The following is a 22,180-nucleotide window of genomic DNA, read 5'->3' as shown; positions in this document are numbered from 1 at the left end:
TCCATATTCATTTTTCTTAAACGATTATTTCGACGGTTCAATCAATAAGAGGAGCCCAGATTGAAACGTCCGACGTTTAGCTAGGACTGTTCTTCAAAAACTGGTAATTTAAAGTAATGTTTATTTTACAACTGCGCACTGTGGTTGACATCTTAAAGTTTTATGAACTTATAATTTACAGAAAGAGCAATAACTTTGTTGACTTAAGTCTGGAAACAGCTTTAAAGCGACATTTTACTTTGTTGGATTTTACTTAAGTGAACATCCGATTTGTACAAGTATTAGTATATGAAGTTCTAAGTAACAAAAGAAGTGAATTCACGTCAGTCGAGCAGAAGCATCTGTATTAACTGTTTCTGGCAACGTACTTTTTATTTTCCGTCATTAGCTCATCTTTCTTTTGCATGACGTCTTAACGTTGCCATATCGCTGGAAAGGCTCCATAAAAGAAAGAATCAGTCGATCAATGGGACCCCACATTCTTGACTATGTCGAGATATTTCTGTAGCTACCGCGTTGCTAAACCCGAGGGGTGATTACGTGGGAAACACCTCGTCGTGGTGTAACATAAAGCAAAATTCAGCATTAGAAAACAGCATTTAAACAGTTATGCTCTGACGATCGAGTGGGGTACTTGTGCGTTGTCAACTGTTCACGCAGCGTCTGCGAACGTCACTAGAAATGAAGTGGCTGTGTCCTCGGTGATTTAGATAGACATATTTGGCTACACGTAGCAAGATTGTTCACATATGATGTTAGAATAATCCCAGAGGCTGCTTAAACAAAAACTAGTGTAAATATAACTGAAACTTATGGTTGTAGACGGAGAGACGCGAAGTACTACGGTGTTGGGAGCTCCGATAAGATAAGAAGAGCCATAGATGTTCAAAACGAGGTAAGCTTTGCGCCCCGCTCTCATGTAATATGAACACAATACAAACAATCATCAAGGCTTTTAGAGTCGACTTGGAGCTTAGATACTCAGGGCTTAGACCTGACAACATAACCAGATATTAGCGACAAAAGTTTATTTAACATGGAACTATAAAATAGCCAACGATGCACACAGGAACCGATTTAGTGGAAGAATCCCGCATCAAAATATTATTTTCGAGGCTCGAAATGCAAGCTGTGGAGAACTGCTGGACTAAATAATTCATAGCTGTAAGCCGTTTGGGACCTTAAGGAATTAGAGCATTGGCTAGAAAAAAAACAAGAAACTACTTCACAAGCATAATCTACTTAAAGGCACATCTTTTCTAATGGAACGGTATTCGTGCAAGCCCTAGGTCTAGCATTGCAACTTAAACTATTCCCCTCGAACCTGATCGTTGTCCCCCCTCGCCGCTTTCTCCTCCACTTTTCGGTTGTCACGGCGGTTGGGGACAACGGAAACGGGTCGCACTAACTTTAGCAGGTAATATCACGGAGTACCATCCTTTTTTTAGACTAAACAGACTATTTTCCGTCAGCATCATCAAGAAAATGTACAATACAATCGATGGTCTTTCGAACTAGGCTAGCCATATTTTTTATATCGTGCCGACGAGCTTTCGGATAAATACACGAACCTTTTCTTTTGTGCTTCAGAAAAGAAAAAAAGTGCTACTTTTGAAACATTCAGACAATTTCCTACTAGAGAACAGTGGCGTCGAACTCGCGTAGCGCGCTTGCAATCGAAGATATCTAAATATTGAAAGCTTGTGTGGTTACCCTATGGAGGACAGAAATTTACAAAAGTATAGTTTAATACCTATTTGGCCTAATTTAAGGTGATTAGCTAAAACATGGTTTGTATCGAGTGACGAGTCACGGTGCTTGACGGCAGTAAAACTTTTGACTTAGCGAAGCCAATTTACTGGTGTTGTAGAACGATCAAGATTGAACTCTCGTTTTAATAAGGTAGTCGTAATTAGTTGGAGCGAACTAATTCACGAAACTTCGTTAAGTTTTTATTCATGCAATATGTATTCATACAATATATAACAGCTCTATATATACACAAGCGAATCCGACACATTTTATCTTATAAACAAACTGGTCTAGAACGACGATTTTTTTGAGATGATGGAAATGCGCCTTTCTATCTTCCACACACTTGTTCTAGCGTTCTGGAAACCTATGGACAGCCATATAACCACTACTTGCATAACGGAAAAATCGCGGAAAATTGATAGTAAGATACGTTTGCAAATTAGTTGCCATCTTTTTTTAGAGCCCCATTATCACAAAGACTCAGACTGGAAGAGTAAGTTGGTTGAAACCAATGCTCCATACGTCTTTGCTCTATTTATAAAATAATTTAATAAGCATCGTGTGCCGTTGTCATGAAGTAACGAGAGTGTGTGCTCTCAACTGTCGTGTCAACGATCGATGAGTTTTTCGAAGAACTCCAGATGATACATTGCATTCTCGGCAATATCGTATCAAATGTCTTTGATATCTATTGAAAGCACTACTGAATTGGCACCAAACCCGTTTTCTCTTCAGGGCGACGTTGCTTCCTTATCTAATTTCTCTCCGACTGGGAAGTAGAGACCGAATGATGGTCTATAGAAGTCGAATGCTCTAAACGGGTTGATTGAAATACTGCAAAGTGCATTTCCAACTGGCCGAGAGTCAATGTAGGAGGAGACGATTTTTCACTCAGTTTCGGCAACTTCAATAGCTGAGTCATAATTCCCAATGGTTCAGTTGAAGCTAAAATAGGTTTATAATGAACGATGTCATACAAATTTCCGTTTTAAATCTATATAGCTATCGCACCACGCTACTGCCGTTCTATGTAAATAGTGTAGCACATCGGATGAGCCTGTATTGTTGCGCTGTAGCTTCGAGGCCGCATTGAGACGGATTAGATCGACTTTTTTAGCAGCAATTTTTTAACGATCTATTTAATGTGTTTTTGAAAGGAGCGCTAGAAGCGTTAAACGCCAACCTTCAAGAACTGACAGTGCCTTTAACAGGACACAACTGTGCCTTAACAGACAAAATCTGAATGTGTTTTAACCAACCGGTTTAAATGAATTATTCTTGATCGAACGTTTAAGGTGCATATTACTCGCGGAACAGCCTTCCGCTACGTTAACTAGCTTTTCATCCATAATTGTCAAATGTAGGCCTAGTTCAGTCTTAGTTGTTTTTTTATTATATATCTAATATCCTCTCTATCACGTAGCTGTCGTGCTAATTTCGGCAAGCAAAAATTAGGTAGTGTTAAAGCTGACCTAGACTAGGTGGCAAGATAGACGAACCATGACCTCTGCTTTTTTGGGTCGACCGAGTGCTACTGACCCTGCGGACGGCCACGAGAAGCAGGAGAGGAAAAACTCTAGGGGATTCTAAATTGCGACGGCCTGTTTTGGTCCTGGTCTCTTCCCATCCTACTGCGATGCGGATGATGATGATAATAAAATGTTGTTCCATGGTCGTTGAACGGACGTGATGCTACGCGTGCGTATATGTATGAACGGAAGCATGATGCAAGGCGACGTTGGCTCGTATGTCAGACTATACCCCACGACTATGCGTAACCCAGCAATCTCGCAGTGTTCGTTGTTTCGTTGTACGTTACGTAATGAGTGACGATTTCCTCCAGTTGATCTATACACGAAACATAAGAGGTTCTGACGATGAAAATTCAAATTGCAGTTGCGACTAACTCAAAAAAAAGGTAGCAGCCGTATGTTTTTTCACTTTCATTCTTTGTCACTACATATAATGGCAAATGGGACACGACCAGTTTGAGTGAAAGTCTTTTTTGATCTTTACAAGAGCTGTTTAGGTGTAGGAAGGTTTTTCGTTTTAGTCTACTGCTGTATATTTTGGCCAATGACAGCTGCCCGAACATGGGTTATATTTTTTTTTATGTAATATCTTTACACAGATTGTATTGTGCAACCTGTTTTAGAAACTAGTGTTATCAACACATTGAAGCAGACCGAGCTTTGCTCCTTATTATGTATAACGTACAGGCCATAGGTAGCATTGCTAGATGCGCCATTGGCCCGTATTATTTGCCGACAACCTCCGAAAGGAAGTTATCGCCGTAAGGCTATCAGGCGAGGTACGTGGCAGAAAACATCACATACCGTCGAACAGAAATGTGGATGATCAGAAGCTTTAACACCGGCAAAAAATAACCATCAAGAACTACATCATCACAAGATTAAGCTCCCTTGAGTAGACTCAATAAGGTATAGAGTGTTAATGAACCTGTGGATAATAACAAACCCACTATATCTATAATACTTTCTATTGAATGAGACTAAAATGCGATCTTTCGGTTCACCATTGTGGGAGCAGAGATCTCCACGCATCCGTAGCGCAATGCGTAACACGAGTGTTCTATAGAGTAGCAGAGATTCAAAGAAGTCATGTATGACAAGCGCAGGATTTTCGTACTTCAGTTTGCTTTAATGAAATTACAATGGTCTCCAAGGTTTTTACATTGATGAAATTACGAGGTTTTTAATTTAAAAAATTTTAAATTTTTATTAGCTAATAATTACGCAAAGGGACCCCTTTTTTGCGTGTGCTTTCTAAAATTATGTAATTCAGTTATAGGAACAAGTGTGAGCAATCCTGAGGTTAGATTTGAGATAGATCATTTCTAAATGTGCTAAAATAAAATATAACTTTTAACTGTCAATGGCGTTCAATGGATCAATTTAAGCAAAAATTATCGGTCACATTCGGTCGGTTGCACCGGTCACACACAGGAAGCCCTATATGTATAGAGATACGCGTGCCTCTGAACTCATACATTAACTAATTATGTAAAGCATCAAAAAGCAAATCACGGAGGATGAATGTATCAAGATGTACTCAAAGGTCCATCTTTTTCACTACAAGTCAGTGGTCGAGACTGGGTACCTGCAGTCTACCGATATAAGGAAGAAAATGTTTTCTCACTCGCTTTGTAGAACGACTGTGTTTGTGATGACAAATAGACGACCATCCGCAAGCTGCTTCGTAGATTGCCGTATTATTTGTTTCCACAAGTGACTTTTGCTTTTATCTATAGAGTAGAACGTTCAAATCAGTATGTGATAATTAATTCCGGAAGTTCGCAGTAAATAGCACATGCGTAATATATATCAGTCGAATATCACTGCAAGCATATACTTACATTAGCACAACTCCACTTGACCAAGTTCATAGTTAACGTATGCAGGCATTTGAGTGTACATCATAGATGGTTTTCCTTCCTCCTGCCTTTGTTGCGCTCTCTTTTCGTTCGTACGGCGCCATCGATCAGTTTCAGACGTTGTGATAAGGAAGAACATCATCGACGACGATATCACTCAGTAATCGTCCTTCCGCTGGTGGATCTCTAGAAAATGATCAAACGGATCCAAATGCCACTTGTCAATGGAACGGAGGACTGACGGCTTTGTGCAGATCTGTATTGTAGGCATTCCTCTTTAGTTATAGAGCCCGTAAGCCATGACGTCGTTGCCTCCTTGCTGCCACCGTCAGATAAAGGAAATCGACTGACGAAGTCTCAACGTAGCTGGGATCCAGGCTGTACACTTGTATTCCAGCACTCTGCTGCCCGCAACCGGTCCATGGGTTTCTCTAGTACGCGCTGGGTTCATTGTCACATTCTTTCGTCCATAATTGACTTAATACCACGTTGTGCTGCATAAACCAGAATAAAGTGATCCTAGCGTAAATTAGTCACCGCCTTTTTTAGTCAGTGCGAAAATCTCTTAATGCTACTGCTCGACAGCAGCACTTTGCCGAGAAGGCCTGAATGTTCACACTCTGTCTGTGATGTAACAGATGGGAACGCAAGAGAAGCGAAAAGCAAATGAAGGAATCGAGCCCAGATTACGATGAGTAGTGTTTTGCATGCACGACACTTTTGGCCAGAGTTCGAGTTGGGACGGTCATCTGATGTCCTTTCACCACTATATGAGCACCCCGCCCGAAATGATTGGTCACTGATTGTTAACTTGCCTTTCTTAGCTAAACGGTATTTGCAGTTCCATATTAGTACAATAGGAGGGGGGGAATCCACTCGCCGATATAGATCAATACCTAAATTAATACTATTTACTGTTAGTCAATTAAACATATCTGTGAAGCGTCTGCGAAATCGGTACCAGTGCGTCACACCAGTACAAATGCTATTTATTTGCTCTAGGACCTCCTCTTTACGTATAGATTAGAAATGAACTCGACCGCGCTCGATCTACACAGATACACCATTTGGGTCGATGTGGATTATCTGCTGTGCAGCTCTCGAGATGTCTGCATGCTGAAGTAGCAGAAAATGACACTGGCTTCAATCTGGATTCGCGTTATCCGCAACAGCGTGATGTCTTCTTTGCTTCGACACAGAAGCCCTCTAAAGCACCTGGCCAATAGCATCTGTCCTTGCGTCAAATCTAGTGGTGATTTCGTTCAGACGAGGTTCTACCCGTAACATGCTTTCGGCATGAACCACACTCTCAGTTCTATACCACTATTATGAACTTAACAACTGGCTGTATTCGCTTTGGGACCCTTAGCTTCGAAGCGACTGCACACCACCGCAGACATAGACGCCCGACGTATTGCGCACGCTGGCTGATTCTGGTGACGATTTGACCTCAGGTATATAGCGGTGTATTCGGTAGCCGCGTAAGAGCCGTAAAGTCAAACGGCGACGCCACAGGTAGATGGTCCTAGCTACACAGGCACGATTCCTTGAGTTCCTTCAACTCGGAGGACAATCTGACACGCTCCAGCAGAAACTGTTTCTGGTTAAAGCGTATAAGCTTTAATTACGTGCGTAGGATTTTTCGATGTATAAAATTTTCGCGTAAGATGCTGTTTTCCGTGGAAACCGCACGAGCGGACGAGCTTTCAACTTACTTTCATGTCACCTTGTTTCCCACAGCAAATTCGAGCCAATACGATGCTGGATCTGGCAAAAGTCCATAAGCATTCTCGGATCGACGCTTACGCGTGAGGACACTTGTTACTGTCACCAAGATTTTGACTTTTCGTTTATATTTCAAGCCATTAAGGAGTAGCAGTTAACAATATCGTCATTCCCTCCATTCTACCAAACGCTTCATCGTAGATCTTAGTCTTGCAGCTTCGCCGACCAACTTTCGTTGGACTAGTCAATAAGTCTGCTGTTCTCGCTTTTTGCTGCCGGCAATTCTAGTGACGACCGACTAGTACAGGCGCAAAAGCAATTTAATCGTTCTACACCTCGTACTTACATAGCATAATTTCATGTACCAAGATAATGCCATTTTGCTCCAACTTGCGACACTTTATTTTTTTAAAATGTGAGTCTGTTTACTTGGATGTGTCTTCGGGACTTTCAGCGGGCGAGCCGTAGTGAGCTACAGAAGATCAGAAAATTCGAGTGATTAATAAATTTGAGGTTCATATTGGAGCTATAACGGCGGAAAGAGCTCGCCTTATATCACTTGTGTTCCGTGAGGGTTTGTCTGATAAAAAAAAAAGGGCCAAGAGCAGTAGAAAAAGCTGAGTCATCTTAGCGTGCACGGGGGGTTAGCACCCAGGTCTGATATAGGCGAAAATACCGTAACTGTTCACCCTGGTCAAATCAATAAAATGGAAACTTGATAAATTGGTGCTCCGCGATTCAAGCGAAGAAATTGTAACTTCTTATAAAAAAATTAATTCTATACGATAGTCGTTGACGGTCAGCTGATGGATTCAACTGTACCGGCGGAGTATCACCCTGAAACAAATGCACAGCTTAAAAGTTGATGTGTTTGGCTTCATCAGCTCTAGTCAGTCGATTACGGCTGGGGAGCGCTATTCATCGTTGAAGATGATGAAAAAACTTCGCATCAAGTAGCCAATATCCGTGAACCGATACGAACCGTTTTAATTACACGACGGTGTTCGACCTTACGCCGCAGGCATCATAGCGCGAAAATGAAAGAGTTTTAGTTCGAGGCTGTTTGTTGTCCACTATGCTCTACAAACACTGCTCCCACAGATTATCATAATTTTCTTGAAAAATTCTCAACGAAAACATCATTCAACATGTAATTTTGTTTATGTCGATATTGCTACCCGAGGCTTCATAGATTCTTGTATCCTAGACGTCCACAGCAGCGGGATAAATAGGTCCATCCAAACGGCAGACTGTCATAGATAATAAGCATACTTCAACTGCAAATAAAAGAATATGCCTGTATAAAAGGCTTGAAATGCTTACCATATCCAGTAAATGAAGAGAATGAATCGCGAATAATTAGAAAGAAGAAAAGGTCATCTATAACAGAACGCCTGAGATTATGGAGCTTAGTATGAATGAATAATTTCGAAAAATGAAATCGGCTGCGATGTGAACTATGGGATTTCTACGAAACAGCATGGTAGCCAGCTGGAAAGCACTTGTCTACGTTGAAAATTCAATCAGCCCGCAGTACTGCCTGACTAGCTACCTGTTACTAAATATAACGGGAGCAATACAGCCGTTAATATTTTATAGCGCGTATTTGTCAATCCATCACAGAAAAAGTATTTCTTCTGTTTGTTTGCACTCGAGTCTCAAAATTACCCGGACCAACAATTATATAAAGAAGAGTCATCTGATGCGAGAACTGGTGGAGGGATATTCAACTATGTCAATGAAGTGAAATGAAAGAAGCGAGCCAAGTGAATCATACCGTTAAACGAATTTATTCAGATCTTGACGGCAAATAAATAGCCATTGCATAAACACAAAACACTTTGTATCAATTAAATTAAAAAAGAGACGCTAAACGTTAATAGCCAATACTGGCGGATTGATTGGATACCCTAATAGAAACGATATAGCCGTCCTCAAAGCTCCTGCAGCGATGTCGGACGAACCGCTTCACTCTCGCTCTAAACACCGTCTCGTAGAAGCGGTGCAAGGACCGGCACCGCACAGCGTCGGGCGAAATTGAGATATTCTTAAGCGAATCCATGCTGGCAACACGTTAGACGACGAGACCTCTCAGGCTCAAGGCTACCTCAGCAGCAGGACAGCCACAGTTTTCTTAGTGATCGTGACAGGGCATTGCCACACATTAAGCAGAAACAAATACGAATTTATTTCTAGCGCTAAATAAATAAGCGAACGTTCGACACCCGAAATGTTATTCAAAAAAAAAAATACTAGTAGAGTATAAAGCATTGCAAAAACGAGCATTGGTCACGGCCAATTCATCACCCCGGAATGACCACAAACAAATTCTATCTGTCGACCCTCGTACGTCCCTATATGCTTGATATAGTAATTCTTGTTTTTCGTCGATGCGCACAAACAGAGAAACGAATTTCTTGTTATAGAGTCTTGGAAATGGAACACATGGCCCGTAAACGCACTCTACTAGTGAAACGTGCAGCATAATGCTCCAACGCAACGCATTGGTCCAACGCAAGTCGAAGTCCTGGCGTCCGACACACGGCGAGAGTTAGGACAACGATATTAACACTATAATTGCATAAATAAAGCAAAATAACTAAACGGAGCACGTCACAAGACCCAACAAAATCAAAAATAGAATAAGGCAACCAGGTGTGATAGTAATAACAACGATAAGATAATAGTGGAGTGGACAAATAATGATGAATAACTACAGTAATATAGTTACCTACTGATATACAAGTTGTTGTCCACATGTTATTTGTACTTCCTCAATTCCCTTTCGCCAATAATTCGCGTAAAAGATTTGGGCCTGTTACTAGGACACCCCAAGCAGTATAATATATGAAACTTGGCGTGGTGAGGAGAAATTATTAGCAAACGCGTACAGCTTTAATCAAGATACCATTTTTTAAAGTCATAGATACTTTTAACAGATGGGTGGTTTTGACCGCACAGTAAAGGTTGTATCGTGTTTTTGTCTGGCATTTCTCGTATATGTCAACAACTATTCGAATGAAACATTCTTGCAGATTGGCCATCTCATTACCTCGCTGGTGTGATTCGAAATTATTCCAAAAAGGCGAATCTGGAAAGAATGCCTATGGTGGTACCAAAAGTCGTCTGGAAAACAAAAAAGGTGAGTATTACTTGTGAAATATATAATGCCAGTGTGGAACTCTCTGGGAGGTCCGAGCACTGTCTCAGGAAATAATTATAGGACAAGTGTAACAATAAAAAATACCACCTAACCATTAATTTCAGAGCAGTAGTTCGAAAGAAAAAGAAATGATTACGCATCTGGTGAATGACGTAGATCGGTGGCGCCTATGTATATCATTTGCATGCATTAACTGGGAAGATTTTTAGTGGAATCGGCGGTCCGCTCGTTCCTACCAGAAATCTTAGCTCTGATGTATTACCACTCTTACGAGGTGAGACACAGAACTGGTGCTTTAGTGTATAGGCATGGGTAACTGTATACGAGGCTTTATAACATTGATCACACTATGAGGTCTAGTCACGCCTCTCACTCGAATAGGACACAGAGCTCACCATCGATGCGAATACTTTTCGACGAAACAATGTTTCACCTTAGGAAAATAGCACAATGCCGCAGGCTCGAATTAGTTTGCTTCCAAAAGCAGATTTGACGTTTCCAGATATACCTAATGTTATATCTATTCTGTGTATGCCACAGAAAAGCGGTATCTAAATCTCAGCTGTATCTTCAACAACAAGCCTTGAGCCAAACATTTGTCCAGGGTAGAGCACTCACTACGAGTGGTTATAATGTTACTAAAAACTTCTCTCTTGAGCGGAATTATACTGTTGAATGTGTCTCTGCCCAGGCTCAAGTCACCTGTTTGTTTTTCCGTTTCGTCATTAAACTGACGTTCAGTTCGAACCTTCGAATAGATTTCTGAGGCCTACAGGATTCTATTTAGTCGTCATTGTCGAAAGGTAAAATCACATACAACAGGGCCGTCGCCACAGATTCTCTCCTGCAGCTGCTTGCCACTACGATTGTACGCAAACTTACCACCCTTAAATTCAGCCTAAATGTGTAGCGTACTAATGCGACAATTTGTCTTATAAAAACTCCACGATTTCGCTGGTAAACTTCAACCGTTGTTTGTTAATTTGCTTTGCGTCAACCCTTGTAGTATGGTAACAGACTGTTATTATTAATCTTACTATATCCAGATCGGCAAATTGCAGGCGACCTTTGTACAGAATAACATAACCGGTGATTCTGCCGAAATTCAAAAAATGTGTAAATATGGCGGACCGATGTGGCAAGTTACGCAGATCCTATCAGCGTCCAACTGCTATTCAATTTTGTGCAAAGGCAAATTTTGATACTACATTATTAAATTAATAGACGATTGCGAGTTTTATACGCAATCGTCTATTCATTTATTTCTCCAATATCTAATCCTCTCCATTGATATGCAGTACTAGGGCCCGTCCTTCGGAATACGCATAGCGTGTAAACAGGATCGCTGGTCCTTTGCCGTATAGCCGCAGCTAACTAAGGACTAACAGAAACAGCAATATAGAACAATAAGAATAAGAAAAATACTCGTACATTTTAATTGCCACATTAAAAAAACGAGAACGAAATAATGGAACGTTATAGTTGTGTTTCATAGCAGCGAACGATAGGCACGTCGTGTCTTTTGTTACTTGAGTATTGAGTGTCACTATCTGCCGTCATTGGTCCATGCAGTCGTTACTCAATTGTAAAGGCCATACGTTCATTGAAAACGAGTGGATCTACGCTGACAACAGTCAATTTATTCAGTATCTGACAAACTTCTTGACGTCAGAGTGCGTCATGTCGTTAAATTTTGTTAGAGCGGCCATAGCTGTTTGTCTTTCTGGATCAGGTATATTTGGTGCAGCCGGTTCATCATGTCATAACGCGCAAATACCGTATACATACAAATCCCCAAAAGGAATCCAATGATCACTGTAATTAAATATTCATATTTAGTATTTTATTGTGAAATAATACCGATCGACAGATACCAAATTCACATCGGAAGCCTACGTTTTTAGTTAGAAAGCAGCGATTCACGGTAGGCGCGTTACGTCCCACTGCTAGATACTAGAGATTCTTCCTTCACCTCTTTATAAGCTTTGGCAGCATACAATTACTCGGAAATTACTACTTAAAACATCTAATCCAAGCTAATCGATAAGAATCGGTCTCTTCGCTAACACTTCCGCTAGGTTGCTATCTTTCTGCCGGTAGGAAAAGCATAATTGCCATAAGAAAGGATCCCAAAAGTCATTCTGATCGGTCCTAAATAGAACCGTTCCCAGAGGCCTGCCGCTTTCGCTCTTTCCCACACCAGCCATGACGGTACACGGCTAAGGTAAAGTAAGACAATCACACACAGAACCCTAAAGCAGAACTCCGTTTGGCAGTCGACAGAAATAAAGTCCTCTTTCGATATATTGTTCCTGTATTATTTTGATATGTACGTATTATTTCTACAAAACCCCATTTCAGAACATGTCCGGCCAAGCTGGGAATCTTCAATAGGAAAAATGCATAATATCTTCGACCTGAAAACCGATAGATTAATTGATCGTGGCTTAAGCTTAAGAGTCGGAGAAGGCGTTGTTCGCTAGCTTCTGGCGTTGGCTACATGGAGTCTTCCGTAATAGATATGTGTAATAAGCGTCGCTATTGAATGATTGATTAACATACGCATGAAGAAATGGCTTAGCCATTGGCATCCACGTTTGACGGGTATCGGTGGCGACGGTGAGCTAGCAGCACTTTGCGATGGACGATTTTGCACATTTGACAACGGGGTGACGGTTTCCAAAGGCGGTATAGTCTCTTCAGTTGAACTAGGTTCAGATCTTCTGTAATATAAAGAACGAATAACCCATGTATGGTGCCTCTGACGGCGGTGAAGGCAGATAAACAGTTACGAAAAGCACCACACGAAAAATGAAAGCAAAAAGAAAAAAATTTCCAATGACTGAAGGTACATAAACGAACCATACTGGTACATAATGATGAACCGGAAGAGAGAGGGTTAACGCTTTCATTTGTAAAGCACGCAAACAACGCGTTCATACGAACCCTGAATAGCGTGGCACATCGTGCACAGAACAAGCTATGTCCCATAAATGGTAGTCTAGGTGAATACGGTAGTATTCACCTAGGACTACCATGATGTAGTTGCATTGACACCGCCAGATCTTCGCGAAGTGCTATCGGCGTTCAGAGCTAATGAATACACCTCGTTTAATCGAACACCGTTTGTAAATTCATAGTTCGATTTACGATATGTTGGCACTGCTAATTCTGGACATTTAACTGCCATTGTGCCATAGTCGATCGTAATTGTTATTTTGTCTCTGAACTATAAACAAAAACACGAGCGTAGAACACGTGCTGGTACCGCCAATTTAGACATTGTTCAATTGTACGTTTTAGCTTCTCAAAATATAATCACGCCCGAAGTAGCTATCAAATGATAATAAAGAACATATAATAATGCGGAGTTTTCTATTTCTAGTTCTGTCTCGTTCAGGACAGCAGGCGTTAGCCCCTAACTAGTAATAGGCCTAACTACAAAAAAACGCAACAAAATTTACTGCCGTAAATTTTAAAGTTAAGCCGCTTGCGGAAAACAGTTGCCGCTTTAAAAGGCTGATGTATAGCAAACGCAGTAGAAAATACAGATATATCGAAGGCAGTGATCTAAAAATCGGCAAGAAAATCCCAAATACGCTTTCAGCCACTATAAACGACGCATTTGAACGCTGACTGATATCAGAAGCCTAGCGCTTCCCTTTGAATGCAACCGAAATGTTCTTGTATAGATATTAGATCGTACATACGGTCTAGCCATTGTTTTGTTTTTAACACCGCGCATTATCAAGAAAAAACATGAAAGGTGAATTGTACGGAAGACATTGAAAACCATCAAACCGGACTAGTCTTCTATAGGTCAGATCATTTGCTGATCATATACATAGTCGCGAGTCGTAATAAAGTATAGAGCAGGTAACTTTGGTTGTTTGAGAACCCGCTGTTTCAGGCGTATCGTTATAGAAACCAAAATTTAATAATTTGGTTTTTAAGCATAAAATCATAGGCCCTCTTCACAAGGTTCCATCGCCGCTACAGTGCATAAGATCTATACTTGCATATAAAGCCGATGTTTTCTTTAAAAACTATTTTTTTTTTTAGAGAGTGTAAAGCGTAACCTAACGATTCGTGCGCCATTTATTTCTACCCTATTCCACTAATATTTCCCAAAAAAAAATGGATAGCAGACAAGTAATGCCATTGAGGAAAATGGTTAATTTATCATTATCTGTTACTATCAGTAGGACGAGTCAGTTAGCCTGAGCCGGCGTTGTCGGCTTAGAAGCTCGTCGAAACACTCGTTTGAGATACAACGCATCTCACCGTTTTCGGTATACCAGCATTGTAGAAGTTTTAGCACAAAAGCTACAATCTTTTACAAATGTTTTAGCTTGAATGGTTCGGCTTGAAATTTATGGATATTCTCGGCCGATTTTTTCTGCATTCTGAACAATGGTCATCGTCGGGAAATTAAGTAAAAGAAAAACCTCCACTTTTACACTTGGGCCAATTTAGTCGAATGAGTAGCACTAAATCCCTGTCCCATACTCCAGTTGCAGATTTATTTCGACGATATCCGAATTGGAAAAAAATTTCTTCGAACAGGTTTTTTTTACTTCTTAATTTGACCTAGACTGGCCTAGGCGGAGTTGTGCACGTAGCGTTTTACTTGATATTCAACCACTGTCGTGTAGAGAGCACCAGAAACTGTACACGTACGTCCTGAATTCCCAACATGAAATCAACAAAGGCTTTAGTATTAGGCGGCATCATAACAAAAATTTACTCGCTCGAAGCCATAGCCAGACAGAAGTGAGCCGACCTGTTGATGAGCGCAGTGATTCACTAGCGCCGTGGTTTCCGACGTAGAATCTGTTCACCATAGGCGTAAAAATCATGGTTTTTTAGAAAAATAACGTTCATTCGTCCCCTATTTTTTGCCGAAGATTCATATAGTAATAGCTATTATGGTAATGGCCTAGATTGAGCTATGCCACGGGCGTTGCACGTAATCCTTTACACTCTACTAATTCTCCATATTTAGAAAAATAAAAGACCTTACTTCTTGAAGAATTTCCACTTTGGCTTCAATTTTGACAGTTTAAGTCCCCACGGCTTTGATGTATCTAACGATTGGGTTGACGTCACTTCGCTTATGTCACTTTCGACGATCTTGTTACTTCGGTTCGCGCTGGGCCTCCGACTAGGTGGCCTAGTATCAACCTTTGGCCCTTTGCTAACCTTACTGGCTTCGCTGCTAGTTTGACTTTTTTTGAAGAACTTCATTTTTGATGTAACAGATTCGTTGGCCACTGGTGGTGTCAATCTTGTCAAGCGCTTTGATGTTTTACTTACAATTTAGACGTCGAGCTGCACAAAAGAGTATTTTTAGTTCAGCGTTCTGCATATATATATATATATATATATATATATATATATACACACATATAATATATATATATATGTATATAAATATATGTACATATATGTATAGCCAAGAGGCCTGAAGATTTTTGGTCTTTCCGGCGCGACACAGGTTGGTGGGATTGAGTGGAGCCTGCATAGCCTGCCTTCAGGATATATATTTGTTTCGTATGGTATATCGCTACCAGCCTCAACCTATACTACTTTCAATTTAGGAATAACACGAAAAAAATCGATTGAATTGCGAAACATGCCATTATGTATATTTACCACCCGATTTGTTAGTCATTAAATATCATCATCGTCATCCGTTACGGGAAATTGCATGCAGAATGACTGGTACGGGACCCGAGAGCTTCACCGTACAGGTGCACTCTGTGTGAATATCTCAATTAAAAACTGCCGACTGACCTTATTTCCTTATTACATCATTTGTGCTTATTCGACTCTGTCACAAGCATGTATATTTACAAATAACAAACTGACACTTACCGAAATGGAGAAAATACGTATTCCTGCGCCCTGCGACCTATCAGTAGTATCCATAAGATGAGATTGCTTCGTTATTTAGTCATTATGTCAAAATAAGAACATTTCTAAACTGTAGTAATGAAATACTTGAATACCGCGACGTTCGCGGCTGACCTACGTGTTGATCTTATTAGAACCGCACGTCGCGGCACAAAAATAAACCATACTATTTAAATAAACACAATTCTTCTTCAATACATCAGAAGTGACGTTTGGTACTGTCTTAATTAGGTGTTGTTTTAAACGAGTGGCTACCAGCTCAAAACGAAGTGTGTCTAAAATTCATTTCGAACATAAACAACCTTACGTCGAAAAAAAAACAGAGAAATTTTCGGTAAACTGCCCGTTCCGTTGACGCTGTTAGCCATCTGATTCATATATAATGTAAGACCTTTATGTTAATGTAGATATCGTTCGACTGAAAGAAGATCGGGTACACTTTTACGCTAGTACACATAGCTGTACTGCGGTAACTATACTACCTTAACTATATTATATATTGGATAGCACCCAGAACAGGAACGTACGAATTTTGGCCTACCAGGAATAGGTTCTGTTGAAAGGCGCGTATTTTCGCACTTTACAATTTAACTACAATTGTTTCAGTATTAAGTAAGACAACATCTAGCCAATCAGTTTTATTATTCATCACACAATAATAATCAATTACAATTGTGCTGTTTGGTGAAAGCTAGTCATTTGTAGAAAGTCATATTTCACGAGCAGACGCCATAGGAACCACAAGATGTAAGTCTTCATATATTCATTAGACGAGGAAGTATTCGAAAAGATCTAGGCGAAATCATTGATACACTACCTTCTGGGAGATACTTTTTACGTAGAATTCAAGGTTCTATCGAATGTTCTCAAAAAAAAACAACTGGTCGTCTCAAACTTCTACGGGTGTATGGTGGACTGATGTAATTGCCATGACTGTACCTGGAAAAAACAAGAGTCCAATGTTCATACCCGCAGGGAATACTATTACTACCGTTTCTCTCATCCTACCCACATGGGCACACAACATACAGAAACAATCCTCATCACTCATCTTGCCTCCGAGCTCAATTATCTATTCCAGCATCTAAGCGTTGGCCTACAGGAATGTATATGGATAGAATTACTGGCAGGCAGTTGCACAGAATTTCCCTTGCATGGCCAATCTTACGCTTCATATACTTCTATTAAGCGTAATTATCATCATATCGTATTATTAACGCATCATTTTTACAAATGAGGATAGAGATCAAAAGCTTCCTGTTTTTTTTTCATTTACCTGCTAGAATATATACATATATATCTTTTTGCTTTTTCTTCAACGGTGATTCACGGCATCTTTCCTTAATGTTCCTTCATCTTTCTATTTCCTTATCCGCCTTTCTTTCAGCTATCGGGTGCGTTTTATTTTTAGTGAAGCTTTGGGAATTTCCTATTACAGGTAAACTCTATTGGATTAAATGTGCGCTTTCATGCTTTTATACAGTAACTCTGTTTATATTAAAAAAAAAAAAGTGCAGGTTAGGTACTGCTTTGATCATGAAATGCATCTGTCCTTGGCTAAAGAAACGGGTGACAGGCTACAAAATACTTTTAGAAAGTCCTTGTTATTCGATGATGATTAACTACCTGCGTGCCATAGCCGCTCTCCAATAATGGCGGTAGTAGCGTTAATCGAATAGCGAAGCCAAATGCCTGTTTCCATTGACACTGCTACGTTTTGATCTTCTCCTCGTCATTGTTCCGGATTACAGAGTCCCCCGAAATGAATGCCTTTAACGATATTAATGAAAGAGCAGCGGTAGTAGTCGTTCACCCCGGCTGGGTATGTTTGGGCCTGCGGAGGACGCGACCACAAAGTCAGAGACCCCAAATCCGCAGCTCTAAGGAAAAATATCAACGTGTAGTAAAAGTGCGGCCGTCTCGTGCTATGCAGCAATGGTAAACAAATGGTAAGACTATAGCTCAAATTGGACGGCTATCTGCCTGTTAGACTTTACTCCAAACTGGGTAAGTCAGTGAAATATCTTCCAGTCCTATAATAAAAAAAAAGACTATTTAATCTAAGACAATGTTTCTAACAATCTAAATTGCGTCGCTTCGAATGACTACATTGAAGAGTAAACATGCAATATATAGCAAGGTATAAATGTTTAATATTTAACCGTATCGGATCCCGACAAACGCGCTTAATATGTCATTATATAATTTGGGCAATATTAATACATTAAGTAGGAAGCCATTATTATCAATTATAAGGCAGGTAGAACACTGATTTATCTAAAGAGGCTTTCATTTTTCGTCCGTATTTGAAAGTTCAGAAGAAGCACCACGCTAATCAATTTGCCTGTCCTACGCATTGCAACATGTCGCTTCTTTATGCGCTGTTTCGCAGATCCATATAAATGAACAGCCTACTCGAAAAAGAAAGTCATCGTTCTAGATTTTCTTTGTGAGAATATACAAAATAGGCAGGTTGATTAACATTGTTCTGATGTACATCTCAGTGCATCTGGAACCTTACAAGTTTCATTGCATATACAACTTATTCACCCGTGCTTGACAAGTTCTGGCGTTCGTGCTCATCAATGTCATGTTCACAGTAACAAGCGTCTAAGGTCATTAGCGTGAAGCACAAGGCTAAAAAGGTACAAAACAGGTTACCAACGAGTGGTGTCCTAGTGGCCAATACTTGCTTTATTTGTTCTATATTTCGCAACTGAATTTAGCCATCCTATGAGCGTGTTACGTCGTTCCTTCACACAAATTGCTGCGTTTACCTATCAAAAATCGTGCCGTTGAAGTGCAAGTCATCAGTGGTCCTGTTCCTCACAAGTTATCACACGATTTGCATGGGGTGTCATGACGCGTTTCTGAACCTGCATCAGACAAGATCCCCAACAATTTGCATATTTCTGTGTGAAAAAATTTTCTAATCACTTTCGCAAATCTAACTCCTCACCATCAGGTTTAATCCCTAATTTAGCTCTACCTTAAAGCTCTTTTAAACCCTCTTATCTTGGCACCTCCCCTCATTCTTTCTTGACCGTTAGCAGCATACGTTAAAACATGGAACAATGATGCGTCATCAGTCACTATTCAATTTGAGACATGGACAAATATCTTTTGCAAAAGAAGGAACTTTTCCTATCGGTCAATTGTACGCAACATGCTTTTGGGTGGCCTTAGTACTTCTGTAAGGATAATAGTAATAATATATCAAGTGTGTCAAGATGCACGTTGATCCTCAGCTGAAGTATCTCTCTGTAGCCAAGAGAAAAAAAACTATGACGCCGGATCATCGTAGAGCACTTCTTTTTCCATCGTATCAGCCCTCGACCGACGACTGTGGAAGTGCACTGATGTGTGAACAATTCAGTTATCTCGTTGAGAAAGTTTTTGACGCTTATTGGATTGTATACGGGGTGTAGTTTAGGCAAGCGCCGCGCTGGGACAAGCGATCTTTTTCACTGTGGTTCATTGGTCCTGTGGGGTTTCTAATACAGTATGCATGCTAACTCTCATGCTGGTTCGTTATACGACCTGATGGTCTCGTCAGATGATCGGGCCCTACAGTACAGGCCGAGCCAGTCTAGAATAGGAAAGTGACCAGCTCCTACGTCGACTCAGTGCCTCGCGAATCCAAACCCCAATCTTATGATATAGGATACCAGAAAACGAGAAGATCGCAGCTTGACGAGCTATTTCTGAAAGCCACTTATGCTAAACGGGTTCATATGAATTCAGGGCCGAGTTTTTCTCCTTCAAGGAAGACTCTGTTGTTTTTGGGTTGTTAAGTATAAAATTGAGATAACTTGCATTGTGTAAGTGAAATTGTTTTCTGAACAAAAACAGGTATACGAAGCCAATGCTACTTCGAATGTTATCGCTGCAGGATTAGCACGTTAAAATACATCAAGTGGCGCAAATATTCTATATGAGAAAGATTAATTGTCTGCGTGTTACTTAAATAGGTACGATTTTCGTTAATGTACACATTATATATGCGGTACAATTTTCCATAGCAATAATTACGAAAGCCACACGCTTCGCAGGCAATATAAACTACAACCAATAAACATTTTCGTTTATGCTTTAATCGTTCTTACCTGTTTATCTCCACACCTCAACCGCAGTGAATAGTATTCAACTGCTGAATAGAACTGTAGAATGTATGAGCTCTAAGTTTTCTCAGACAAGCAAATAACTTTTAAACAGGTTTACAATTTAGATGCACCGTATTCATAACGAATCCTGCACTTTTTACCTGGTTCAAGTTGAAATTAGCCTTAGTGACATCCTCGGGGGAACGAAGTTACGTGTGTTAAAAAATATTTCACGTAATTCTAACGTATGGTTAGCAAAAATAACGTCGTCGCCATTTCATTGTCGGCGTTATTTTGGGTTTGTTCCAGTTATCTGCGGGCAATATGCGGGTCAAGCAACCCCCAAAAATGAAATGAAGAAGCGCTTATTTTGGCGACAGGCAGAATTTATGCACTGCTAAATTCGAATCTGACCCATTATCATACAATTATAGGAATACAATACTTGCATTCTAGGCGCACCTAGATTTTCAGGTATCCTTTGTCAGTAGTACGGAAGCGAGCTTGCCATAAAAAAAAAAAGGCCAAACGCAACATCAAGTTCAAGTGGAGACAACATACAGAGTAGCGACGATTCAATGAGCACGCCGTCTTTCTCTCTAAGATAACCTCGCTTAGTAAAAATATGTTTTTATTCCGAAGCACATTTTTCCTTACCCCGCCAATATTTTCGTTTTTTTTTTTCTTTTTTCATCAGCTACCCACACTGTATTTAGATGTATAATGTCAAGAAATATCCTATTGTCGTTCAGATTTGCCTTGCCTGAAAATAATGTCTATCCGCAATGCGCAACTTCTTAAGTGTGTCTCATTTTCAGAATGTAGGTATTGACAACGCTTAATTTCTATGCAGCAAAAAAGACGGCACTACCCTTTCTTTGGATCAGCATTTTTTGTTAAACATGACTTTTGTCATTTCCTAAACAGAACTGTAGAGTAGTAACTGCTGTGACAAAAAACCGTTTTCGGATTTCTTCCAAATGAGAAAAATAGCTTTGAATTGTCAAGCGAAAATTGCGCTCGATCTTGTTCATTGTTAATATTGCATGAAGTTCGAACCACTGTTGTGCTGTCAAATGAGACGAAAAAAAAATTATGAAACTAATGTTCGAAACTGATAGCCAGTATTTTGCAGCGAACATAGTTTTTAACAGCCAAGCTATTACCGAAAACACGTTCTAGCTAGGCGGTATTTAGTAGCCTGCCAAAAACGAGTTTGTTTATCAGGTACCTGTAAAGCTGTAAAACTTTTAGGTAGAACGAAAGCGAAAGCGTTCATCGATTATAGTTCACGGTCGCCCGTTTTCAAGTGGAGGCTACGCGGCATTTTTCGAAATTCTTCCTTTCAAACAATTCCACATAATGTACGTCGCTATCCTCTACTCGCTTTGGAGCAGGGTAAAACATCTGAAGTCGAACTAACGATCAGTATGCTTCCTTGACATACCTTCGCTGTTCGTGTATTCAGCTACAAGTTGCTTGTGAAGCGAACGCGAGCGCCCAATTTAATCCAGTTGTTTCGTCTTACTAGATGTCCTGACAATGGCGCTTCTGCAAGGAACAGATATGCTACTTAGAAGGATACACTCAAGGTTACGTAAAAGACAACTGTTTTTCTTAGTCCATTGATGTACTTTGCGCTATTTGTGGTTTGTGGAAGATTCTGGAAAGGAGTGAACGTTGAGGAAAACCTCTATTAAGCCCAAGACGAGAGTTCAACATCCAGAGTTTCATTAAGAGTTTTTCTAATTTATTAACTTGAATATACAGTGGTAACCGAAAGTTATTCAAAAAGTCACTTAAAAGTACCTAAAAAGTGCTCCAATGCGCTTGAAATTCGAATGAATTGAAAACGAACCGTCAAATCTCAATGAACACTTATACATGTCTTTCATTTTTGAAAAAAATGTATTTTTCTTTTCGTGTATTTTCCTTTACTTTTTTTCACTTACACACTATTGTTTCAACTTTTATTATTGTTTTTATGTCGGTATGTGTTTGCTACACTGCGAGAATTACCTATTGCAATCCATTCCTAAGAACTGAATGGACTTCAAAGGAAAACAATGTCGGTTAGATGAAGGCACGCTTATTGTTCCCTGGATTTACGTTTGTGGGTAATAC

At 40.1% G+C, this 22,180-nt stretch overlaps 2 protein-coding genes across 6 annotated transcripts in view; one reads left to right on the top strand and one right to left on the bottom strand.

Moving 5' to 3' along the window:
- The first annotated feature begins 566 nt into the window (after nucleotides 1-566).
- Nucleotides 567-22,180, top strand: part of LOC111251409 (uncharacterized) — a 67,403-nt gene continuing 45,789 nt past the window's right edge. For 3 of the 5 annotated variants that reach the window (XM_086991749.1, XM_086991748.1, XM_086991750.1), the window contains exons 1-2: nucleotides 9,689-10,016; nucleotides 17,705-17,902. In XM_086991749.1, the coding sequence (XP_086847875.1) occupies nucleotides 9,875-10,016; nucleotides 17,705-17,895 (333 nt within the window). In that variant the 5' untranslated portion in view covers nucleotides 9,689-9,874 and the 3' untranslated portion in view covers nucleotides 17,896-17,902. Of the gene's footprint in view, nucleotides 896-9,688; nucleotides 10,017-16,215; nucleotides 16,338-17,340; nucleotides 17,392-17,704; nucleotides 17,903-22,180 lie in introns of those variants that run through there. The other 2 variants (XM_086991751.1, XR_015329473.1) reach the window with 2 other exon arrangements.
- Nucleotides 11,656-16,069, bottom strand: LOC111251407 (uncharacterized). The gene is made up of 4 exons (XM_022807963.2): nucleotides 15,915-16,069; nucleotides 15,061-15,368; nucleotides 12,600-12,760; nucleotides 11,656-11,852 (listed from the first exon to the last, which is right to left on the bottom strand). The coding sequence occupies exons 2-4, from the start codon at nucleotides 15,282-15,284 to the stop codon at nucleotides 11,734-11,736; spliced, it is 504 nt and encodes a 167-aa protein (XP_022663698.1). The 5' UTR covers nucleotides 15,285-15,368; nucleotides 15,915-16,069; the 3' UTR covers nucleotides 11,656-11,733.

Source organism: Varroa destructor, unplaced genomic scaffold (assembly GCF_002443255.2).
Source record: "Varroa destructor unplaced genomic scaffold, Vdes_3.0 BEIS01000005.1, whole genome shotgun sequence".
NCBI classification, from domain to species: Eukaryota; Metazoa; Arthropoda; class Arachnida; order Mesostigmata; family Varroidae; genus Varroa; species Varroa destructor.
This window is presented reverse-complemented; position numbering and strand designations above follow the sequence as displayed.

Bases quoted from the DNA above. Each gene is read 5' to 3' on its own strand.
- LOC111251407 (XM_022807963.2), bottom strand. From the start codon at position 15,284: ATGAAGTTCTTCAAAAAAAGTCAAACTAGCAGCGAAGCCAGTAAGGTT. The intron at 12,761-15,060 runs GTAAGGTCTTTT...TTTATATTACAG, and splicing joins AAGTGGAAATTCTTCAAGAA to AAGATCTGAACCTAGTTCAA. The intron at 11,853-12,599 runs GTATGTTAATCA...ATTTAATTACAG, and splicing joins GCTAAGCCATTTCTTCATGC to TGATCATTGGATTCCTTTTG.